The 19,776-nt window shown below is 45.0% G+C and overlaps 1 protein-coding gene across 1 annotated transcript; it reads left to right on the forward strand.

Annotated features, from left to right (window-relative positions):
* Nucleotides 1-1,300: 1,300 nt before the first annotated feature.
* On the forward strand, nt 1,301-15,231 carry LOC118795163 (beta-1,4-mannosyl-glycoprotein 4-beta-N-acetylglucosaminyltransferase-like). The gene is made up of 3 exons (XM_036553546.1): nt 1,301-1,471; nt 12,651-12,981; nt 13,154-15,231. Exons 1-3 carry the CDS (start codon nt 1,461-1,463, stop codon nt 14,546-14,548), a joined length of 1,737 nt encoding a protein of 578 aa, XP_036409439.1. The 5' UTR covers nt 1,301-1,460; the 3' UTR covers nt 14,549-15,231.
* Nucleotides 15,232-19,776: the final 4,545 nt, after the last annotated feature.

Consider the following 19,776-nt stretch of genomic DNA (forward strand, 5'->3'; position numbering starts at 1 on the left):
TGCTGTTGACTTGCTTATCTTTTGTGGAGTGTGCCGAGCAGCACATAGCACATGTGGCTGTGTGCAGCATCATGGTGATATTAGTCATGGGCCTGTCAGTGCCGCCGGTCTGTTAATTAGAGTGCTGTCACACAAGTATGAGTAAAATCGAGCGCTCTCTGACACACTGACATCGATTAACAAGAAAGACGGGCAGTGGGACAGAGACCGAAAGCCCTGCTTATTTAATGAGGTGAGCAAAGGCCGCTGTGTGCAGGAGTTTCGCTCATTTTTATTAGAATGTTCTTTCTTTGACGAGCCCATGCAGTGTGTTGTCTGGTGTGTGGATGTTCTCTTTATTTCAGCAGGACACAGTGACTCTTTCAGTTCTCCATCATCCATTCACATACGGGCTGTTTTTTTTTTTTTTTTTAAAAAAAGGCGTTTGACTGGATGTTGCAAGTTCTTGTAAGCCTGCCTCACAAAGGGCTATTTGCTCCATCTGTTCATGTCTCAGTCTGTTCCTTGGGGTTTATTTTAAAACACTTACTAACCTTTTTCTGTGGAAAACAATAGATTCACATTTCCAAATAAATTTCCATTAAATGAAAATTGGAAGGTAGACAGCTTATGATAAAATCCTGTCAGCTTATGATGAATGCCCTTGAACATCTTGATTAGGGAAGATCATGTCATTCCTTGACCCTTCTCCAAAACAGCATTCCTGAAAAATGTTTTTTTTTTTGGTGTTGTGTTTTGTTTTGTTTTCCAGCCAAGATGAGGGGGAAGTGTCAGGACATGTGTGTGTAATTAAGATCCGTCTTTCTGTTCTGCCACGTGAGGTCTCCCAGTCTGCCTTTGCTGGGAGGTTGCCTATTTCCATGTAAACATCGGGGGACTAGATGAAGCTGTTTGGCCACTCCCACTCCTGTCTAAAATGCTTTCCACAGGAAGATCAGGTGTTTGCGTGCATGTGTGTGTGTTTGTGTTTGTGTGTGTGCATGTGCGTGTGCATGTGTGTGTCTGAGTGTAAGATTGAGCAAAAGCAAGAGACAGTGAGAGATAGAGAGATGGAGAGATAGGGGGATCACACATAATCCTCTACTAAATATGGTATAGGCAAACGAGGCTGTGGTTGCACAAAATACAAAGTTAAAGGGAGTGGTGTTTGGAGGGGGGGTGGGGGGGGGGGGGGGGTGGTGCCTGTTTCTTGTTGCCTGTAGACTAGAGAAGGACGCTTTTGTACGCACAGAGAAACTGAGAAAGACTGTGATATTTGAGAGCGGGGAGTAGGACTGAATTCAGAGAATAGGCCCTATTGTGCAGTGGCCTACGCTAGTGTTCTTGGGTCACGGAGACAGTCGGGCTGGTACAGGCTGCCAGGGTGTCTGCATGCATTCCCTGACGAAGGGTCTGTGACAAAATGACGCAGCCTGCGAAGGCATTCTGACCGACTCGAGGAGCCGGAGCGGGGAGGAAGCATGAGCGAACGGTGAGAGGAATCTTCGGCGTCGGGCGCGATGGGCTGACCGGGTCTTGACCCTCCCTCTCGAGCCGTGAGTGGTTCCTGGAATGCGGCGCATCGCGGTGTGCGCGGAGAGCGCCGGGCAGAGACAGGCACTTACACAGAGAAGCGCTTGGAGCAAACGCTGACAGGGAGCAGGCACGCACATACACACACACACACACACACACACACACACACAAGCTCACACAGATGGCAGGACACAAAGGCGGGACTCGGAGGACACAAGGTGGTCACGGCTGAGCGGGCGCACACAGAGGCAGACACGCACACGTGGATGCGCAGACACTCGCCCTCCTGCGTAGCCTCACACAGGCACACTGTGCCGGTCCAGCCCGGCGTTACATGCCTGCTGAGTGACGGGCCTTGTCTCCAGCAAATCCTGTACAGATTAACAGCAAGACCTGGTCTTTTATCTGCGTTTCACATCCTTTGTTCCTCCCTTCTCTCTTCCTCTTTCTCTCTCCACATGTGGTAAATTCCCCTGTTTTAGAAAGACCTTGTTCGCAGCTAACAGGTGGACACCGTGTATTTACTCTGCTGTTTTCAGTCTTCCGACCGTTTCAGTGCGCCTGACTTTGCTGAGGGAATTTAATGACCTTACTTCAGTGGTATGCTTGATTTTGAACTGTTTGACTGCGTGTTCGTCTAAAAACGTACAGCTTGTGCTGATGTGTTTCATTTGTCCGCTTTGGCTGTTTATTTTCATTTAAATGTTCCCCCGGCACTTTCTCGTTCATTCCCCATTGCTTTACACAGAAGCTGAGCGGTGAATTTACAAATGGCGTGTGCGGATGTAGCCATTCGATTGGAACGGGTCTGGCGCTGTGTGTTGAGTTCACTGAAGGGCATGAACAGCAGTCGTTCTCTGGAGCTCACCTGCTCACCAGCACTCGGGGGGGGCGGGGGGGAGGCAGAGCAGAAAGTTAAAATAAATTTTAAAAAAAACTTAATGGGTAAAAGATCATTCCAGATGATTTTTCCAATAAAAGTTGTTTTTTCCAAACACCAAGCCAAATGATTTTAACAATACAGTTTTTGTTTTTTTTTTTTATCCAGTAAAACGTCCCTGAGTGCTGTTGATCTTCGTGTTGAGCTGTGGGATAAAATGATTCATGGCTAATATGCTTTAAAACATAAAGGTGGAGTAATTTATGTTTCTCTTGATAATATTTATTGCTAGTTCTTTGTAAATTTCTTTGCATATTTTTTCCAATGGCAAGACTGTCAAGCTTTGGACCTGATATTAGCTATCAATTATGTGATCTTATTCTCTTATCTCTAGATCTCTGACTTTTAGTTTCATGAATATTTTAGCTTTACTGTATCTTCAGTTAGCTGATATTCCTGGGTACCATACTAGACATGAAATAGTAATATATTTAGATAGCTTAGATAGCTTCATGGTTTATTTATACAAAGAAGAGACTTTGCTTTTTTTTTTTTTTACTGTACGCTGCCACTCTGCCAGCAGAATAAAATAAAATAAGACAAGATGAGACAAGACAGTACTTTATTAATCCAAAAGGGAAATTGCTTTGCCAGCAATCAAGTATGTGGGGAAGAGGAGGTGCACAACATAAAACAATAGGACAGTTAAAAGTGCAACTGCACCATTAAAATAAGTTGCAGAATTTCAGTAGGTGAGCTTATTGCACAGATTGAACAATATGAAAACGGCCTTCCTCATTTCTGCTCCCTGCAAGTGCATCCTTTCGAAGCAAATGAGTATACGTTTTTATCACTGTTTATTGCTCTTTATATGGCCTTTAAGTGCACACAGCTGTTGAGTGCTTGCAGATTGAGGTAGTAGCCACAAAAAGAGGGAAAGTCTGAAAGAATTGATTGAATAATAGCACTTACAGCTGAGCAAATGGCAGTACTTCTCTAGGAGTGTTGTCTCACTGTTTTCCCCTTCGCTGAGTGAAATTGTCCAGAAAGGCATTAGTGGGGTTTTTTTTCTATGCCATTAGAAAAACAAGTTCATGTGAAGTGATGGACTATAACTGGGGGAAAAAAAAAAAAACAGTTGATTCATCACTCTCAGCTGAGTTCCCTTCCCCTGAATTCCCAGTTAGTGCTTTAACCGTTTCAAGTCTGGAGTCAGCAGGAAAAAAGCTGCCGGGAAGTTCTCAACACCTCTCAGAAGCTGTTGTCTAGCATAGACAGAAAACTGCTTAAGGAATTTTGCAGTCAGGGGAGGAATAAGGCAAACAGCACTTGACTTAAGAGACACAAAGTTTCTTTTCCTTTTGGAAACTCTAGTGGTGGGACACTGATTCTTCACAAGCTGTGTAATGAGTGGCACTTCTATGTGCTGTCAGTCATCGAGTTGCAAATATCACTCAAAAAGATTTTTATAAAGTAATACTATGATTGGTACTCAATGGCAGCGCCATCCTTTTAGTCAAGAGTAAAATGCCAAGATTCGGCTCCAAGGTCATCCTGCTCTGTGTGCTGTAAAGCCTATAATGACAGCTCTACTTTGGACAATTTTGTCCTGCCAAATCCTATCACACAGGGTAATTGAATGAAGCAGAGTGGTTAAAAATACGCAGGAAACTTGATTTTAGACAACATCTGAATTGAATGTCCCCATTTTGAAGGTTGTGAAAAGTAGTGGAAGCCATTTGAATGCAATCCCATCTATCGACATACAGCATGTGCATACCTCCTGATGCTGAAGATTACATTACTGGCATGTAGCAGATGCTCTTATCCAGAGCAACTTAAATAGGTAACAGTTTTTTGCAATGTTGTCCATTTATACAGCTGGGTATTTACTGAGGCAATTCTGGGTTAAGTACCTTGCCCAAGGGTACAGCAGTAGTGCCCCAGTATGGAATCGAACCGGTAACCGGCAACACTGTTGCCCATTATATACATAAATCAATGAAAGTGTATTTAATGTCACACTCCCAACAAAGCAGTCTTCTGAGAATGGTTCAGATAATACCACATAGCAAAAAAGTGAGTTATTGTAGAGGAAGTGGTTGGAAAAGGAAGGGAAAAATAAATTGTTAACAGAGAAGAAACCCAATAAAGTTATGACATAAGAGCTTGTGAGATGCTGTTTTTTTCGAGAGTTGTTAGGGCACACCATACAGTTATGCACAGTGGGTGTAATAGAATTAAGTGTAAATCCACTCTGTATGTTGGATCGAGCGGCGAAGGTTATGGCATGAAAGCACCAGTGACTTTGAATATAGAAGCACTACACAATCACTGGAGTGATATAGTCGCGGACTAGCAGCCTGGGATGTCTTATTGTGATGGCGTTTAAGTGAAAGAATCCTTCAGTGGTTCCCTTTCATTGACCAGGGCTTCGATCAATTTATGTATTCAGTTTAGTTAGACTGAATGCCACACAAGCTTGGACCCAGGTAATTGTGTCCCCTTGATAAAGGTCGTTTCTTTCAGCTGGCTCTGTTGTTCGCTCATTGGCTCTGTCATCGATATCTCTGCAGATGTCAGTCCACTTATGCAATGCCAAGATCCCAAGGGACTTCTTAATCACCACCCTAGCCTTTCAGTCTCCTTAGCTTCTGGTTCTGACCTTGACAGGTTCTAACAGCAATGTCAGTGATTCAACAGTTTGAACAGTTTGCAGTTGGTCAATAGAGAGGGAGGAAGTGTTAGCAAGCTTCGTATCATGAATGCTGGTTAGCCGTTTGCTGAAACACGTGTCACTGGTTTTAGCTTACAAAAGCAGGATGTGGTGTAAGAAGTGTCCTTTTCCACTGTAAGGTTTGTCATGGCCGATATAGGAGTAGGCGAATAAGAGTAATAAAATACACATAAATAGTGTGTGAGTGAGTGTATGTGAGAGAAAGGTGAAGAGATGTACAGTTTGTTTCAATTCTGTGTTGATCACCACCTGCATGCTAGATTCCTGTTACCTTTTAAGAAGCATGTTTGCATGTTAATATTAAGCCATACTTTAGCCCGTTAACGACTGACATCATCTGAGTCAAGTTAACGGCTCGCTGCAGTCGTTATAATTCTGTTTGGCAGTCAGATGTGTCAACAGCAAAGCAGTCACACAACGTGTTAAGTTCTTTGTAAACAACTATCTGTAATAATAGACAGATGACAATGATAACTAAATTTTATTTTGGTTAGCAATTCATGTTAGATATAAAAGCATCGTCATCATAGGTATATTTAGCATGTTTTGAATTTTCAGAAGAAAAAACAGGTATCAAAAATCGGGGTATGGTCTGGTCCGTTCTTTTCTGTCATCAAATCGCCACAACTGACCCCTGGTGACAGTGAGCGTTGGTCTAATGGATCGGTTTGGCTCACAGACTTCAGTGCAGTGTCCTAAGCACTGTATGAAGCTTCATTTCTTTACAAATAATGACTTAATGCAAAGAGATACACGTTTGCTCATACATCCAGGCAGGACTATAAAATAATATCCGTGAATTATCTATTATTTTTTGCAGGCTTATTCTGGACACGAATGTTGATGAGAAAGAAGAAAACTCATGATTTTTCTCTTTTTTTTTTTTTTTTTGCTAATTTACAAACAGTTTAAAAACGGATCCAGGTCATTGATTTGTGATTTCATGGGCGAATGCTCTAAGATCTGTCATCCCAGTTGAGTCCCATCACCCCTGGGGTCTGTAGTGCGCTGGGTGTGAGGGAAACGCCAGTCCAGCTGACACAGTGCCATGAAATTAGGCTTTTGTTAAGTGGGCAGTGAAGCCACTATTTTGACACAGTTCAGCCTTTGTGCCGGGGTTTGTGAAAGGGCTGCCTTGTGAGCTGGCCATCAGCATCTGACTCTAACAAGCAGAAGTGTGATGGGAGGGAGCAGGCCTAAGAGCTAAGGAACATAGTCCGGTCTGTCACGTTTTATTTACTGCAGTTATCTTTCATTCACCATCTGAAGGCGGATTATCTTAGTCACCACCAGTAGCTCTTTAATCTGAGACTTTCGGGAGAATACACTGTGCACCTTGTCCGGTTTCTTCTGGGACAGGGCTGCTGTGAGTCCTTGCATCCCAGATATTATTCAGCGTTTCCTCTCATGTGGCCCTGCAATGAGGTCTTTATAATGAACACTCAAAGCTGGGTGGGGTGAAGCAGGCTTGAAACACAGACTTCAATGAGCACATGCAATGGCCTGCACCCTGCTTGGCCAAGTACAAGCTTGAAGTAAACAACAGCAATGTCTTCTTATGCAGAAGCATTAACTGAGCTTTTTAGTGCCGGACTTCTATTGCGATATTGTGAATGGTAATGGTACAGTATTTGCCGCTCAAAGCAAAAAAAAAAAAAACTACTTTTCAACACAGATACAAGGCTTGCACTTAGGAAACACTTTAGGAAATTCAGTGGAAGATGTAACTGACCACATGCAACTTGCAAAATCCCCCCTCAGTTTTAGTTCCGCAGCCCCAGTTACAAATCTGCATTTAAAAAAATCGCATATGCATTTCCAGGGAAGGCAGTGTGATGTGGTAAGGGGCAGGGCTCGTATAACCAAAAGGCTGCTGATTAGATTTGCTAGGGTGCTGCTGTTGTACCTTTTGGCAAGGTACTTAAGCCACAGTTTCCTCAGTAAATAGCCAGCTGTGTACGTGGATACATTTGTAACCTACTACATGTAAGTTTCTCTGGATGAGAGTGTCTGCTAAATGGCAATAATGTAATGTAAAGACACACAGCAACACTCCCAATATACTGTAATTAAGTGCAAATTTCACCTTCACGACAGGTTAGTAAATCCCACACACATATTTACCACCTGCAGTGCACAAGTAGTGATCTCAGCTCTTCCATCTTGGCAGTTCTCTCTTATCTCGTATTAAAGCAAACTTGGAAAGCAAGTTTACTGCACCGCTGAAGCTATAATCTCGGGGAAGCATGTACCGCTGTAGATGAAAGTCAAACAAGGAACCCGAGCGAGTGAAGAAAGGAGTGGCCACGCTCGAGACAAGAAATCAACTATATCCCACTATCCACCACAAACACAGAGGCGGTGTGAGAGGCAGGCCGCATCCAGGACAGCAGCCGTAGCAGAAGTGGTGTCAGGAGAAGTGTCATGTCCCTGTAAACAGTCAAGAGACTGAGAGAGAGGTGCGGAGGCATAGGCAGAGATGAAGCTAGCCCTCTGGGAATCCTGTTAGAAGCTGAAGATGACCATGCCCAGGAGCCAGCAGAGCAGGTGAGAGGAGCAGCAGATTGGGAGGGGAGAACAGAAGCATGTGTAGAAGTGTGGCACAGCGGTAAGGTGCAGGGCTCATAACCGGAAGGTTGCCGGTTCAATTCCCCCCCCAGCTGGGGCACTGCTGTCATACCCCTGGGCAAGATACTTAACCTACAATTGTCTCAGTAAATATCCAGGTGTGTAAATGGATAAAATTGTAAGTCACTCTAGATAAGAACGTCTGCTAAATGGCAATAATGTCATGTAATGCATGTTCATGTCGGGGTGGCCTGTGCTGTGAGTGGGCTTGTGTGGGCAGCTGGACCTTGTTTAGAGATACGCGGAAAGAGCCAGAATGACGGAGTCACAGTAAGGCATGCAAAAGGCCACCTGTATCCAAAAAAACTTAATAGATTCATGACCTGGTAGAGTGATCTAATCCCTAGACCCTGACTTGTATTTTATTTTAGTTTTAAAATCACAAAATGGTGAACTGTGACACTGTCATACTACTAAGAATAAAATGTGGCTGAGTTCAGCTCAGGTCAGCTGAGGAATTATTTTTTATTGTTTTGTTATCATGCTGTTATCAGTCTACCCATAATTCTGCCATCAAATCAGAGGAAGCGCTGTAGGTGAAGCCTCATTAGAAACTTTAACAAGTCAGTAAACTGATACGCAAAGCCACGCCTTGAGCCATCCTGTCAAAGAGTCAATCATTTATGCAGCCCTGGGAGTGGTGTTTCTTGTGTTTCTCAAGAAATCTGGCAAACAGGAGCTTAAACCAGGCTCCTCTCTGTTTCTGGTGCCCCAACAAGACCCACAGAAGTTAAATCCATACATTTAGTCTGTGCTTGTATCACGTTTTGACTGAAATTATGATAAATGCTGAAAAAGAAAAAGATCTTGTTGTTGAACAGCATTCTTGCTATGAGAGTGGTTCTGTTCTATGGTTCTGTTTTTTGATGGGGGTCAACTTACACATTAAAAAAATCGAGGAAAAATGGTGGATTGGTCCGAATATTTGAACACACCTCTAATAATGTGGTTTTTGCAGAGGAGGTTTCTTTGTATAGAGGAGATAAACAGTGCAGGTCAGAGTTATCCGACCAATCAAGCATAAATGATCGGAGGTCAAAAGAGGTCATTTGGAACAAAACCAGCTTACAGAGCGGGTCCAATTCATTGTTGTATTGAGTCACTGCCCGCTGTCCCAGCACAAGAAACTAGAAAGAGGAAGTCAGGTTACAATTACAACTGCACACACAGCTGCTGCATAGCTACGTTACAAAAAGCACTCTGCCCGACCAAGTGCACACAGTCTCTGTGCGCACACAAAAACTATGGGGAAAGGAACAAAGCATCCTTTATCAGCGTTTTGCACGAAAGTGCACCGGGGAGCCAGTAAGACTCTTGCGTTCCTTCCTGGTTTGGTAAGTAGGTCTAATCGTGACTGAAGGAACGGTGGTGAGGTGTTCCGGTGATGGCACGTTTGGGCTCATATTCACACCAGAGACACCGCCTTCAGCGCGGGGTGCCTTGCTGTTCTTACTGATCAATAACCTTGATTCGACGGCCTAAGCGGCAGTCTCAGGTCCAGGAGAGGTTGAGTGTGTGTAGTCTCCCAGGTGATGAGGGGAGACTGCTTAAACGCTGCGTCACAGTTGGAACAAAGAATCGCGTGTGGCCTTGCAGGGTAAGTGCTGCCAGGAGATGGGTGGTGCCACTTGATAGCATTCGGTTTCCTGGTACAGAGACACAAGCTCAGCAGTGTTGGTGATATAGGAGAGTGCTCTGTAGGACGTTTCAAGCAGATTCGAGCCGCCACAGGGGAAGCAAGCTTTCAGAAAGCAGGCACAGAGCTCAGCTGAGGGTGTAAACCTGACCGTCTCACATCGTGGTTGCCTGCCAGGGGTAATTGGTCAGAACCAGTAACAATCCTGAACCAATGCCGTTTTGTTGATTAGCTGACACAGTTGTTCCTCATATTGTCGCCCCCAAAATAAATCAAGAGAAGTCTCGAAAGTGAAATTCAAAATGCTATGACATTGTAATTGCTGTTAGCAGATGTTGCTGTTAGCAGACGTCTTTGTCCAACTCCATTGTTTTTTAATGTCATTTTCTAATCTAATTTAACAGGAAACACCTGTGGGCTGCTCACATATTTGCGGTATTGCAACACTATGTGCATAGTGTGAAATGCATGTTTTTCATTGGGTGTTGAGAGAGGCCTGCATTCTGACAGGTGAAGTTTGGGAGGGTAGACCCACATGAATTCAGCAGCATGCCTAACTGGGGACTGTGTGTGATATACAGTTATGACTCACCCATGACAGACTCAACATTGGCAGGTAAAACACATCATAATTGATGGCAGTATTTTTATTTTTTCTGCTAGAGCCATCTTCCAACCTGGTCAGCCTGTACAGACATGAATTTAAACACTGATCCAGGCATTAAACCCATAAAATTCTGCCAACTCTTTCTCCTTCACTGCAACGTATCATACATTTCCTGTCCAGCAAATTGATTCAGAGGTCAGGTGCTGATGGAAACACTCTTTGTTTGAAACTAAAGGCCACCATTTCACAACCTGACACTGATGAAAAATGTTTACCATTGTGACTGGTAAGTTACAGTTAGTAATGCAGTTAGTACAGCATGTGTCCATACACTGGGTGGTGCTCCCAATCTGTCCTGAGATATGCTAACTGAAATGTTTGCTCCTAACCTGCTGAAACAGTGGAATAGGTATGTGTTTGAAAGTTTGCAATGGCCATTCCTCACTAATGACATCATGAAAAGATCGCCCTTTGTCTAACCCCTTCTGCCAGTTTTTCTCTGCTTGCCTAAGCAGTGAGGAAAGAAACTCTTTTGTTCTGACTGAACTGAGCATCAGCTATGCAGCATTTTTTCCTGGTAATGTGCATTGCTGAGAGCTCAATGCTCTCTCACGTAGGGCAGTAAGTCTGTCAGTGGCCCTGGTTCCAGTTCAGTAGCAGTGGTTTCGTATCATGGTTTCACATTGCGTGGTTCTCCTCCTCCGGCCGGACCAAAGAAAAGACAATGAAACTGGTGCCTCCTCCCTCTGCCTGGTTTCAGGGGTCTAACATTTCTCTTGCCCCCTCGGCAATGCAGAGACTCAAACCTCTTCCTGAAAGGAATGAACAGATAGTTCTTTTCAGCTGCTTTGTTAAAGCTCAGGGATAAAGGGAGTGCCTTCTGTCTCGAGGTAAAAGAGAAACGGGAGGGAAAGAGAAGGTTATGTTAAACACAGGACTGAACAGAGACATTACTCCCACGCACCCAACACACACACACACACACATACACACACACACACACACACACACACACACACACACCAGTGTTTACAGTTGTGGCCAAGCCAAAAGCAGCATTACCGAGCATAAATTGGTCAGCTGGCAGCCGGTCCTCCGATCTGTGCCCTGCACAGGAGCATGATGCATCACTTTGGAGACATACAGGAAGAAAGACAAACACGCCACTCCCAGTTATATGGAAGAAGCCTGTAACTTATTCACATTGTTCTGCAAACAAACTCCCATTTATCGAGCAGATTGTCTCAACAGGTCATCTGACACCTGTATAGCAGGTAGCTTTAAAGAACAGCATGGAAAGCTGGTTGTTATGCTGCTGAGAGGGAATATTAACCAGCTCATTGTCATATGTATTGGTTTTTAAGCTCATTAAATACATCTCAGCTGCTGTCTGTTATTTTCTGTCTTTGCATTTTCCACTGCTCTCCTGCACCACTACCAGTCTGTCTCATTCCACCTTTTCACTTTGATACAGAAAGGAAAACTGGAGACTGATTCTCATACAGCTACTTGGGATTCATGCAGTGTACTGTATACTAATACTGCCAGACTGATTTGGTCCTTCTTCAAGTTTTTGTACTTTTAAGGTAGAGTGTGAAAGGCTCTGAAAATGAATTACAGTGCCGGTCACAGACTAGGCCCATACACGTGCATCGTGTAGTTGAATCGGATTTCTGTTTAGGCACTGTAACATTTTTAGCGCTGTCTGTTATAGAAGTACGCCACAGAAGAAAAGGGTGTATTGTCACACTGGGGCCCAAACGTTGCCATAGTGGCTTAGCATTGGCAACTCTCACCACCTGAGTTCTGCCAATGTAATTGTTTAGTATTGATCAATGGTTCCAGGAGACAAAGAATGCAAACATTAACTGTTACCAGTAAAGCCCTTTCACTTAGTTGCCATTGCAAACAGTAGCTTCTCTGTTCTTGACTACTGTGTTTTATCATTACATTATACTACGATTCAAAGTTGCTGAGCAAACACCATTATCCCGAACAACTTCCATCACATAGTGGTGGATATTTACCGATGCAGCTGTGCAGCAGCACAACAATAGTGCCCCATCTGGGAGTCGGACTTAGGTTGCAAGGCCTGCCAACCTTTGGCTTATTGCTCCTTACCACTAAGCCACTCTGCTGCCACCGCCATGCTATAGAATGTGTTTCTCATCTGTTTACCTCAGTTGCTGTGTAATGATCTGTCTGAGTGCCTTGGTCTTGCTTAATGTGTATCCTCTTTAATTTATCATACTGTTTTCCCACTGGCTGGACTGTCTCTCTAAAATAAAATTTCTCTTTAAAAATTGCTAGTGTAATATTGGGCCATTTCCACCCATTCTCACACAAATGACAGGACATGTGGCTATTTGATATGTGATTTAGCTTTACCATTGGCTTACAGCAGACTCCCCCTATGAAATAGGTGTGAGAGACATCCCAACACTATTTAAAAAAAACCTTGACAGGAAATAAATGTGGAAAGGGAAGTGGTCCATCACCTCACTGTGGCTGTTTTCATTATTTGTTTTGGTCCCATATTTTGTAAAAAAAAAAAAAAAAAAGTTTGAACGTGTGAAAGTGTGATCGTGTGCTGCCATTCATAATAGCAAGCAAGCTTGACCCCAGTGCTCTCTGTCTCCCCCTGCAGGATGAAAATGCGACGACACCGGGTGTTCTTGCTTTGCACTGTGGGCCTGTGCGTCATCTCCTTCCTGCACTACTACAAGGCCTTGCACTACGTCTCCCTGCTGCGGGAGCTCTCTGCCCCCTACCCCAACATCAAATCCTTCATCATGGTGACCGGCTTCTTCTGGAGGGAGAAGGCCTCTCCCCTCTCCCGTGCATCTCCGGAGGAGGGCCCAGGCCTGGTCATGCAGCTGTCTGACAGAGAGGAGCAGGATACGGGGGACCAGCGGTTGGGATTGCTGGCCCGGCCCTGGGAGAGGCCCGAGGAATTGGACAGCAGAGAGTTGGATGAGGTGAGGTGTGTGGGCCCTTCATGTCAACAAAGCCAGAAGCGGGTGGTTGATGATGGGAGGTAGTCTGCCTTACTGCTTAAGAATGGTTAGACAATGTAACAACTACCCCAAGGGGTTCAGTGCACCACCAAAAATGTTTTCTCTCTTTTTCTCTCTCTTTCTCGTTCTCAAGCCGAGAAATCAGAACATTAACCTGAGAGCCTTGTATCCCAGCTATCAAGTTCAAGAAAGGCTAGACCCCCTAAACAGGAGGGGGCTGGTGGTGAGGAAGAACGCCCCGATGTTCACCCTCCCAAACCCCACAGGGCCACTTGGGGACCTCCACAAACGCAGCTACCTGCTCCGCGATGACCCCACACCCTACTTTGTGCGCACTAAAGCTGGGGCCCTGTGTTTCCGGGAGGGGACGGAGATGGCTGCCCCCAGGGAAGGTCCAGGAAGAGAGGGCGCAACAGTGGCGAACCAGCGCAGGATTTTGGAGCACCAGGAGGCAGCCAACCCGCCCCGAGCCAGACCCAAGCGAGGCAAGAGGCTGGTGAAGTGTGTGTGCCGGCAGGGCTGGCACGGGCCTTACTGCGGAGTCCCCACCATGGTGCACCATTCCAACCTGCCCACCAAGGACAGGCTGACGCCCAGGGAGGTCCCCCGCAGGGTCATCAATGCCATCAACGTCAACCACGAGTTCGACCTCCTCCACGTCCGCTTCCACGAGCTGGCCCAGGCGGTGGACCTCTTCCTGGTCTGCGAGTCCAACTTCACGGCCTACGGCGACGGCAGACCGCTGCAGTTCCTGCGGCTCCTCCTCAACGGTACCTACAACTACGTGCGGCACAAGATCCTCTACATCTTCCTGGACCACTTCCCCGAGGGCGGCCGGCAGGACGGCTGGATCGCCGATGACTACCTGCGCACCTTCCTGACCCACAACGGGATGTCCCGGGTGCGGGGGGCGCGGCCCGACGACGTCTTCATCATCAACGACGCCGACGAGATCCCCGCCCAAGAGGGCATCCTCTTCCTCAAGCTCTTCGACGGCTGGACCGAGCCCTTCGCCATCCACATGCGCAAGTCCCTCTACGGGTTCTTCTGGAAGCAGCTGGGCTCCCTGGAGGTCATATCCGGCTGCACGGTGGGCATGCTGAACGCCGTCTACGACACCGACGGCATCAAGCTGCGCCGCAGGGAGTACTACACCATGCCGGGCTTCCGGCGGTACGAGAATGACACGGGCCACATCCTGGTGCAGTGGGCCATCGGCAGCCCCTTCCACTTCGCCGGCTGGCACTGCTCCTGGTGCTTCAGCCCCGAGGGCATTCACCACAAGCTCGTCTCCGCCCAGAACGGGGACTTCCCCCGCTGGGGGGACTACGAGGACAAGCGGGACCTCAGCTACATCCGGGAGCTGATCCGAACTGGGGGCTGGTTCGATGGGTCGGTGCAGGAGTACCCGCCCTCGGACCCGAAGGAGCACATGTACGCCCCAAAGTACCTGCTGGAGAACTACGATCAGTACCGTTACATGCTGGAGAACCCGTATGCCAAGCAGGAAAAGCTGTTGGAAGGGTAACTGAAAAGGGGGTGGAGCATAGAGTTTTTTTTGCCTCCCAACACAGTGATGGGTCCTGCAAAGAGATCGGGTCCAGTGTTAAAAATGGTGGAGGGGTAAAGACAACCATCTTTATCTTCTCCTTCTTCCTATTTCATTTCCTTCCAGCACCCCATTCCTCATATTTGCAGGATACCAGGGATTTCTTGGTGGTGGTGGTGTTGAGGGTGGGGGGATGATGTTTGGGGGTTCAGTGGGCAGCTTGTGTGGAAACCTGCTGAGAGAAGTTAAGGGATTGATCTTGTGGCTGCTGTTGTGGCTTTCTTTGTCCTATTCCCAGGACAGGATTTTGCACTCAGGCACCCCCCAGCCACGCCCTTGGTATGACCCATTTCCTGTCCTCTCCTTTTCCATCCCCGGCCTGTTCTCAGACATGAGCTGTGACTGTGGTCTACAGTATATTCAAAATTGTCAAGCTTGCCAACAAAAAAGAACAAATGACAAGCCTTTCATATTCTGGGGTTTCATATCCTGATTTCTTGCTTGCCATATCTGGACAGTATCTACCTTTCAAGAGCAAAGGTTTTCTAGAGTTCAATTCACCCCTGTTCTGTAGATCTAGGAGTTCATGACGGTCTTTTTCTTTACCCTGTCCAGCCATGTCTAGATTACTTGTGGTGATTACAATCATTTGATTGTAACCGTATGTAGAGGGAGAGGTGGTTTCCTTTCAGATGGACCAACACTCCTTGCTGTGGTAGCTTGAGGGGCATTTTTTGAAGAGACTTGCAGAAAAAAGGTGATCTGAAACAGGATCGGCACACTGTTAAGAGGTCACGGTGTATTCAGTGCTATACAGATCAGAACAAAGAGCAGGAGAGAATAGAGGCAAAAGGAGGCAGGTCAGCTAATGAGGTCAGGTCATGAGAACATGTGGGAAACCAGGGAAGACAGAAAACACTAACCAGGGACCCCTTCCAGGTCCTCCATGGCCCCGCCCAGCAGCTGCGAGAAGCCTGCAGCATTTTGGGAAGGAGACAGGGGACAAACACGGAAAGGCGGGACCAAGGTGTTTGAGTCCTCTACTTAATTACTGCTCGCAACGGGCTCCCAAGCCCAAGTCGTTTTCGCCATCCTTTCCCGAGGCTGCAACAGATATTCTGCTGCGCTCGCCGAAAATATTCCGGGGGTGGTCCCCTGCGGAGAGTCTCTCGCGAAGTAACCGCCTCCTCCCAGCTGCCAGATAATCGCCCTTGATCACCTCTGCGCTTCAGAGGGCGCGGTACGCAGTCTCCTGCGGCACAGGCTTTTTTTTACACACTGCCCTGCGACTGTGACATCCTGCCAGTCCATGTCCTAGATTTGCACGGTGCATAAGCAGGGGACGCAGGGAGTTAAATAGTCTTAATTTGAGCCTCTTCAGAGTTTGGCAATGTTTTCCAAGCAACCTGCTTAGATTGCAGAACCACCTGACTTTATATGGTGACCCATTTTTTTTTTTGCTGAACAAAGGTCAAATGGGTTTCTAAAAGCAAACAGAGAATAGGAGGAGAAATGAGAATGTCAACAGCCAAGAAAGCAGAGAATATTGTAAGAACACTAGAACAAGAACCAGAGCTGGAACCAGTGCAGTTTAGGTTACGATGAGAGTGAAATTAAAAATCAAGTAAAGAATAGCGTTGATTCCTTACCGTCCTATACACCTACGGTAAACCTAAAATGTATAAGCACATGCAAAAGTATGATCACATAGCACAGATTGTCAGATACATAAGCATTTTAACAGCATAATTCAACACAGAGCACTAACTGGAACCAGTTTTGCCAGCTTTAAAAATTGAATATCAAGCCAAAGACTTGTAACTGTCACATTCTCAAGCCACTTACACATCAGTTGGCTTATTAAGCCTAATAGTATGTGGCCCATTTATTACTGATAACGCCTTCACTCCTTAGTTATTTAATTCAATTTAATATTGTGTAAAACAAGACTTTTTATTATTTTTGCCATCTTGATATTTCTTTTATGAATATATCATGAAATTGTGCCAACATTTCTCCAATAATTACATGCTCAAGGAAATCCTCATCATTAAAATAAAGATGACCTCCTTTATAAATTTAGCAATTTTGCTTACATGTAGTTATTACATTCAAGCTTTTAGTAACTACAAAAATATCAATAGCCTTTCATGTAATATTCTGGCATACATGAGTACTGTAATAGCCTGCTATGTCTTTATAATAACTCTGTACTCCAGCAAAGCCTCTTAAAAAGACCACCATATCTGTGACTTTTTACAACAATAAGAAGGATGTTCTCAGGAAAAGTCCATTCAGGTCTATAATAATTAAGCCTGACTAAAGGAAAACTGGTGAACTTGCTGCAGGCCAGTAATACTGTATAACGCTGTGGATGTGGTAACCTTTTCCACACAGCAGAGACTGTGTTTTAAAAGCAAAGCCTGTGCCAGCCTGATGTTTGGAGCACAGCTTTATTATAGCAAGTGCACAGTAGCAGAACAATCCATACGAAAATGGTGCTTATTAAAATTGAACTTATTGATCATTATGTTCATTACTCAATATCAACATTTAAGTGTTGTTTATGTGCACTGGTTCACAAGGCCTAGCACTGTACACCTCTGTAAATGCTTCTCTTAAATCAAAATGGTCTTTTGACCATTTGACCCTCCTCAGAAACCCATGTTCCAGCAAAATGACAACCAAATTATGAGAACAGGGAAATAAATGAAATGGTGTTCCACATTTTGAGGGTAACAGCGTTTGTTGGGCTCTGTTATCTGCCACTGGGAACTAGGTCATTGCTTTGCGAAAGAGATTTGAAAATTATTTGTGCCACTCCTCTTTCTTTGCGTTTTTCATCTTTAGTTGTTATTTATGCTCATTCTGTGATGCGGTACTGAGAAGTTGTTTTGCTCGCCAGTGAACCAGATTACATGTACAAAATGCCTTCAAGCACTGTTGCTGTTGCACAAGTCAGCATTTTCTCCATTTTTTTGTGTTTTTTTTTTAATCTTACAGCGTCAAAACAGACAGTCCTGTGTTTTTTTTTTTTTTTTGGTGTGTTTTTGTTTATGTTAGTGTTTTAATTTATTGCCAGTCTGTTCCTGGATTAATAAAGGGAAAATCCACACAAATATGCAACCTGAATGAGAAGAAAACTTTGCACAAACATACCCCCTTTCCACCAACGCGAACTAGGTGCTAGTTCTGGGCTGGTGCTAGTGCCAATTTGGAGTTGGTTCAACTTGCGAACCTTGTAAGAACCGGTTTGCTTTTCCACGGGCTAGAGAGCCACCATAGAGCCACGCCATTACATCACTGTATACGTCTGTATACGCCTCCGCTTTCCCAACAACAAAAACAAGAGAACAGTGCATTAAAAATAAACTTGTCCACTATACTTTATACAATGTTAGCCTTTTGTATAGCCAAATGTTAAGTGATGTTGGTAGGTGAGTCGGTGGCACTGTTAGAAAGTAGCATGCTAACGTTAGCTACTGTTACCAAGGTTATGGCTGGCTAGCGAGCTGTTGGTCAACTAACATTACCCAAGCAAGCATAGCTACTAATTTCTCACATCAATGATACAAACATTGAGCGTAACATTGATGTGAGAAATTAGTAGCTATGCTTGCTTGGGTAATGTTAGCTGACCAACAGCTAGCTAGCTAGCCACCAATGTTATGTTCATAATAATAATAATAATAATAATCCCGCCCCCAGCCCCTGACGTAAGCAGTTCTTGGTTCTAGACCAGCAAAGAGTTGGTGCCGCTCTCGAACCAGTTTTCCTGGCCGAGAGCCAGTTCTTTTGCTGTCGAAACATGAAGAACTGGTTCGAGATTAGGCACTGGCTCCGAACCGGCCCTCAAACTGCCTTGGTGGAAAAGGGGTAACAGAGAGTTGTTGTTTTCAGTAAATCTATTTACCTATTGGTGCAGCCAGATTCAATCAGAATATAAATCAGAAGGTTAAACTTCACAAAAAATGTGCCAAGTCACCAAATCACTGTTTGATGTACATACATTTCCACTTACCACATAGTGCAGATCTCCTCGTATCTAAAATTTATTTATATGTCCTGTGTTTGACATTTGTTGTTTTGTGAATTGTTTAACCAAACAACATTCAGTCATACTTGCATTTATGTGGTAAGGCGGTGTAGCTTTTGGATTTAAAGTTTATCTGAAAGTTTGATAAAAACAATCCATGACGTGCATCCCTTAATCCCTCTGCAAACTCATATTTCACCACAGAATGCAGATTTGTGTTCCAGTGGAATTAATTCAGTTTTATGTCTGATGATCTGGAATGCTTAAAAGGACGGCACTGAAGAAGCATCTGTTGGGTTACGGTACTTGGGGTACTTTGAATGGTATGGCTATTCACGTCAGTGGAAACCAAAAAAGCATTTCAGTAAAAACAAAGCGGTTAGTATTGTTGGACTGGTTTAAAAGCGTGTTATGGCACGGGTATTATTTTAACGTCTGTGCTGCAGTGTCAGAGGACGTTTCTTCCTGAGTGGTGATTCTGTCATGCTGACACATCACATCCAGTTCTCTGCTCAAAACAAGCAGCATCAGTCAGCACTAAATCCTGGTGAAACTGTCATTTTACCATTCGTAGATATACTCTATTAATAATTGTTAACGCTTTTTCTAAACAACTCTACAGGATGTATGTCCGCAGGAGATTTAAGTGGCACTGAGGTCTTGGCACAACTGTTGTTTGTGGCACTGATTTATTTTTTATGGTCAACTCGTATGAACAGCACCCTTTGGAATAAAACTAACTTACTTGATCTTGGCTGGGTAGAAGTAAGGAATCGATTAGCACTGGCAGACCCTTTCACAACAAAATCACTGAGGAACAATGTATTTACAGTGTATATGAGGGGGGGGGGAAAGCTCAGCAGTTCATAGAGGCACCATCTTAAACAGAATCACAAAGGAGACGGTGAGGTCTTAATCTGCCAAGCGTGGCTTTTCAGGATATTTCTCTTTGTGACTCTGTTCTGCAGTATCAAAGGCAGGCACCTGTATGCAGTCTCCCAGGAGATCGGGGGGGGGGCGGGGGGGGGGGAGCTGTGGCTGTGCACTGCCTGACAGATGGGACACACACTGACTGACGCACGGCAGCAAACAGAGCCTGAGACTAGGGCGTCTATAATCCCTCTGTCCCACCTGCTCCTGGCGTTGGAGGGTGCCAAAAATGTGCAGTGTG

This window comes from Megalops cyprinoides, chromosome 19, assembly GCF_013368585.1.
Source record: "Megalops cyprinoides isolate fMegCyp1 chromosome 19, fMegCyp1.pri, whole genome shotgun sequence".
Classification (NCBI taxonomy): Eukaryota; Metazoa; Chordata; class Actinopteri; order Elopiformes; family Megalopidae; genus Megalops; species Megalops cyprinoides.

Excerpts from the sequence above, each read along its gene's own strand:
- LOC118795163 (XM_036553546.1), top strand. Across the intron at positions 12,982-13,153 it reads ACAGCAGAGAGTTGGATGAG|CCGAGAAATCAGAACATTAA; the intron begins GTGAGGTGTGTG and ends CTCGTTCTCAAG.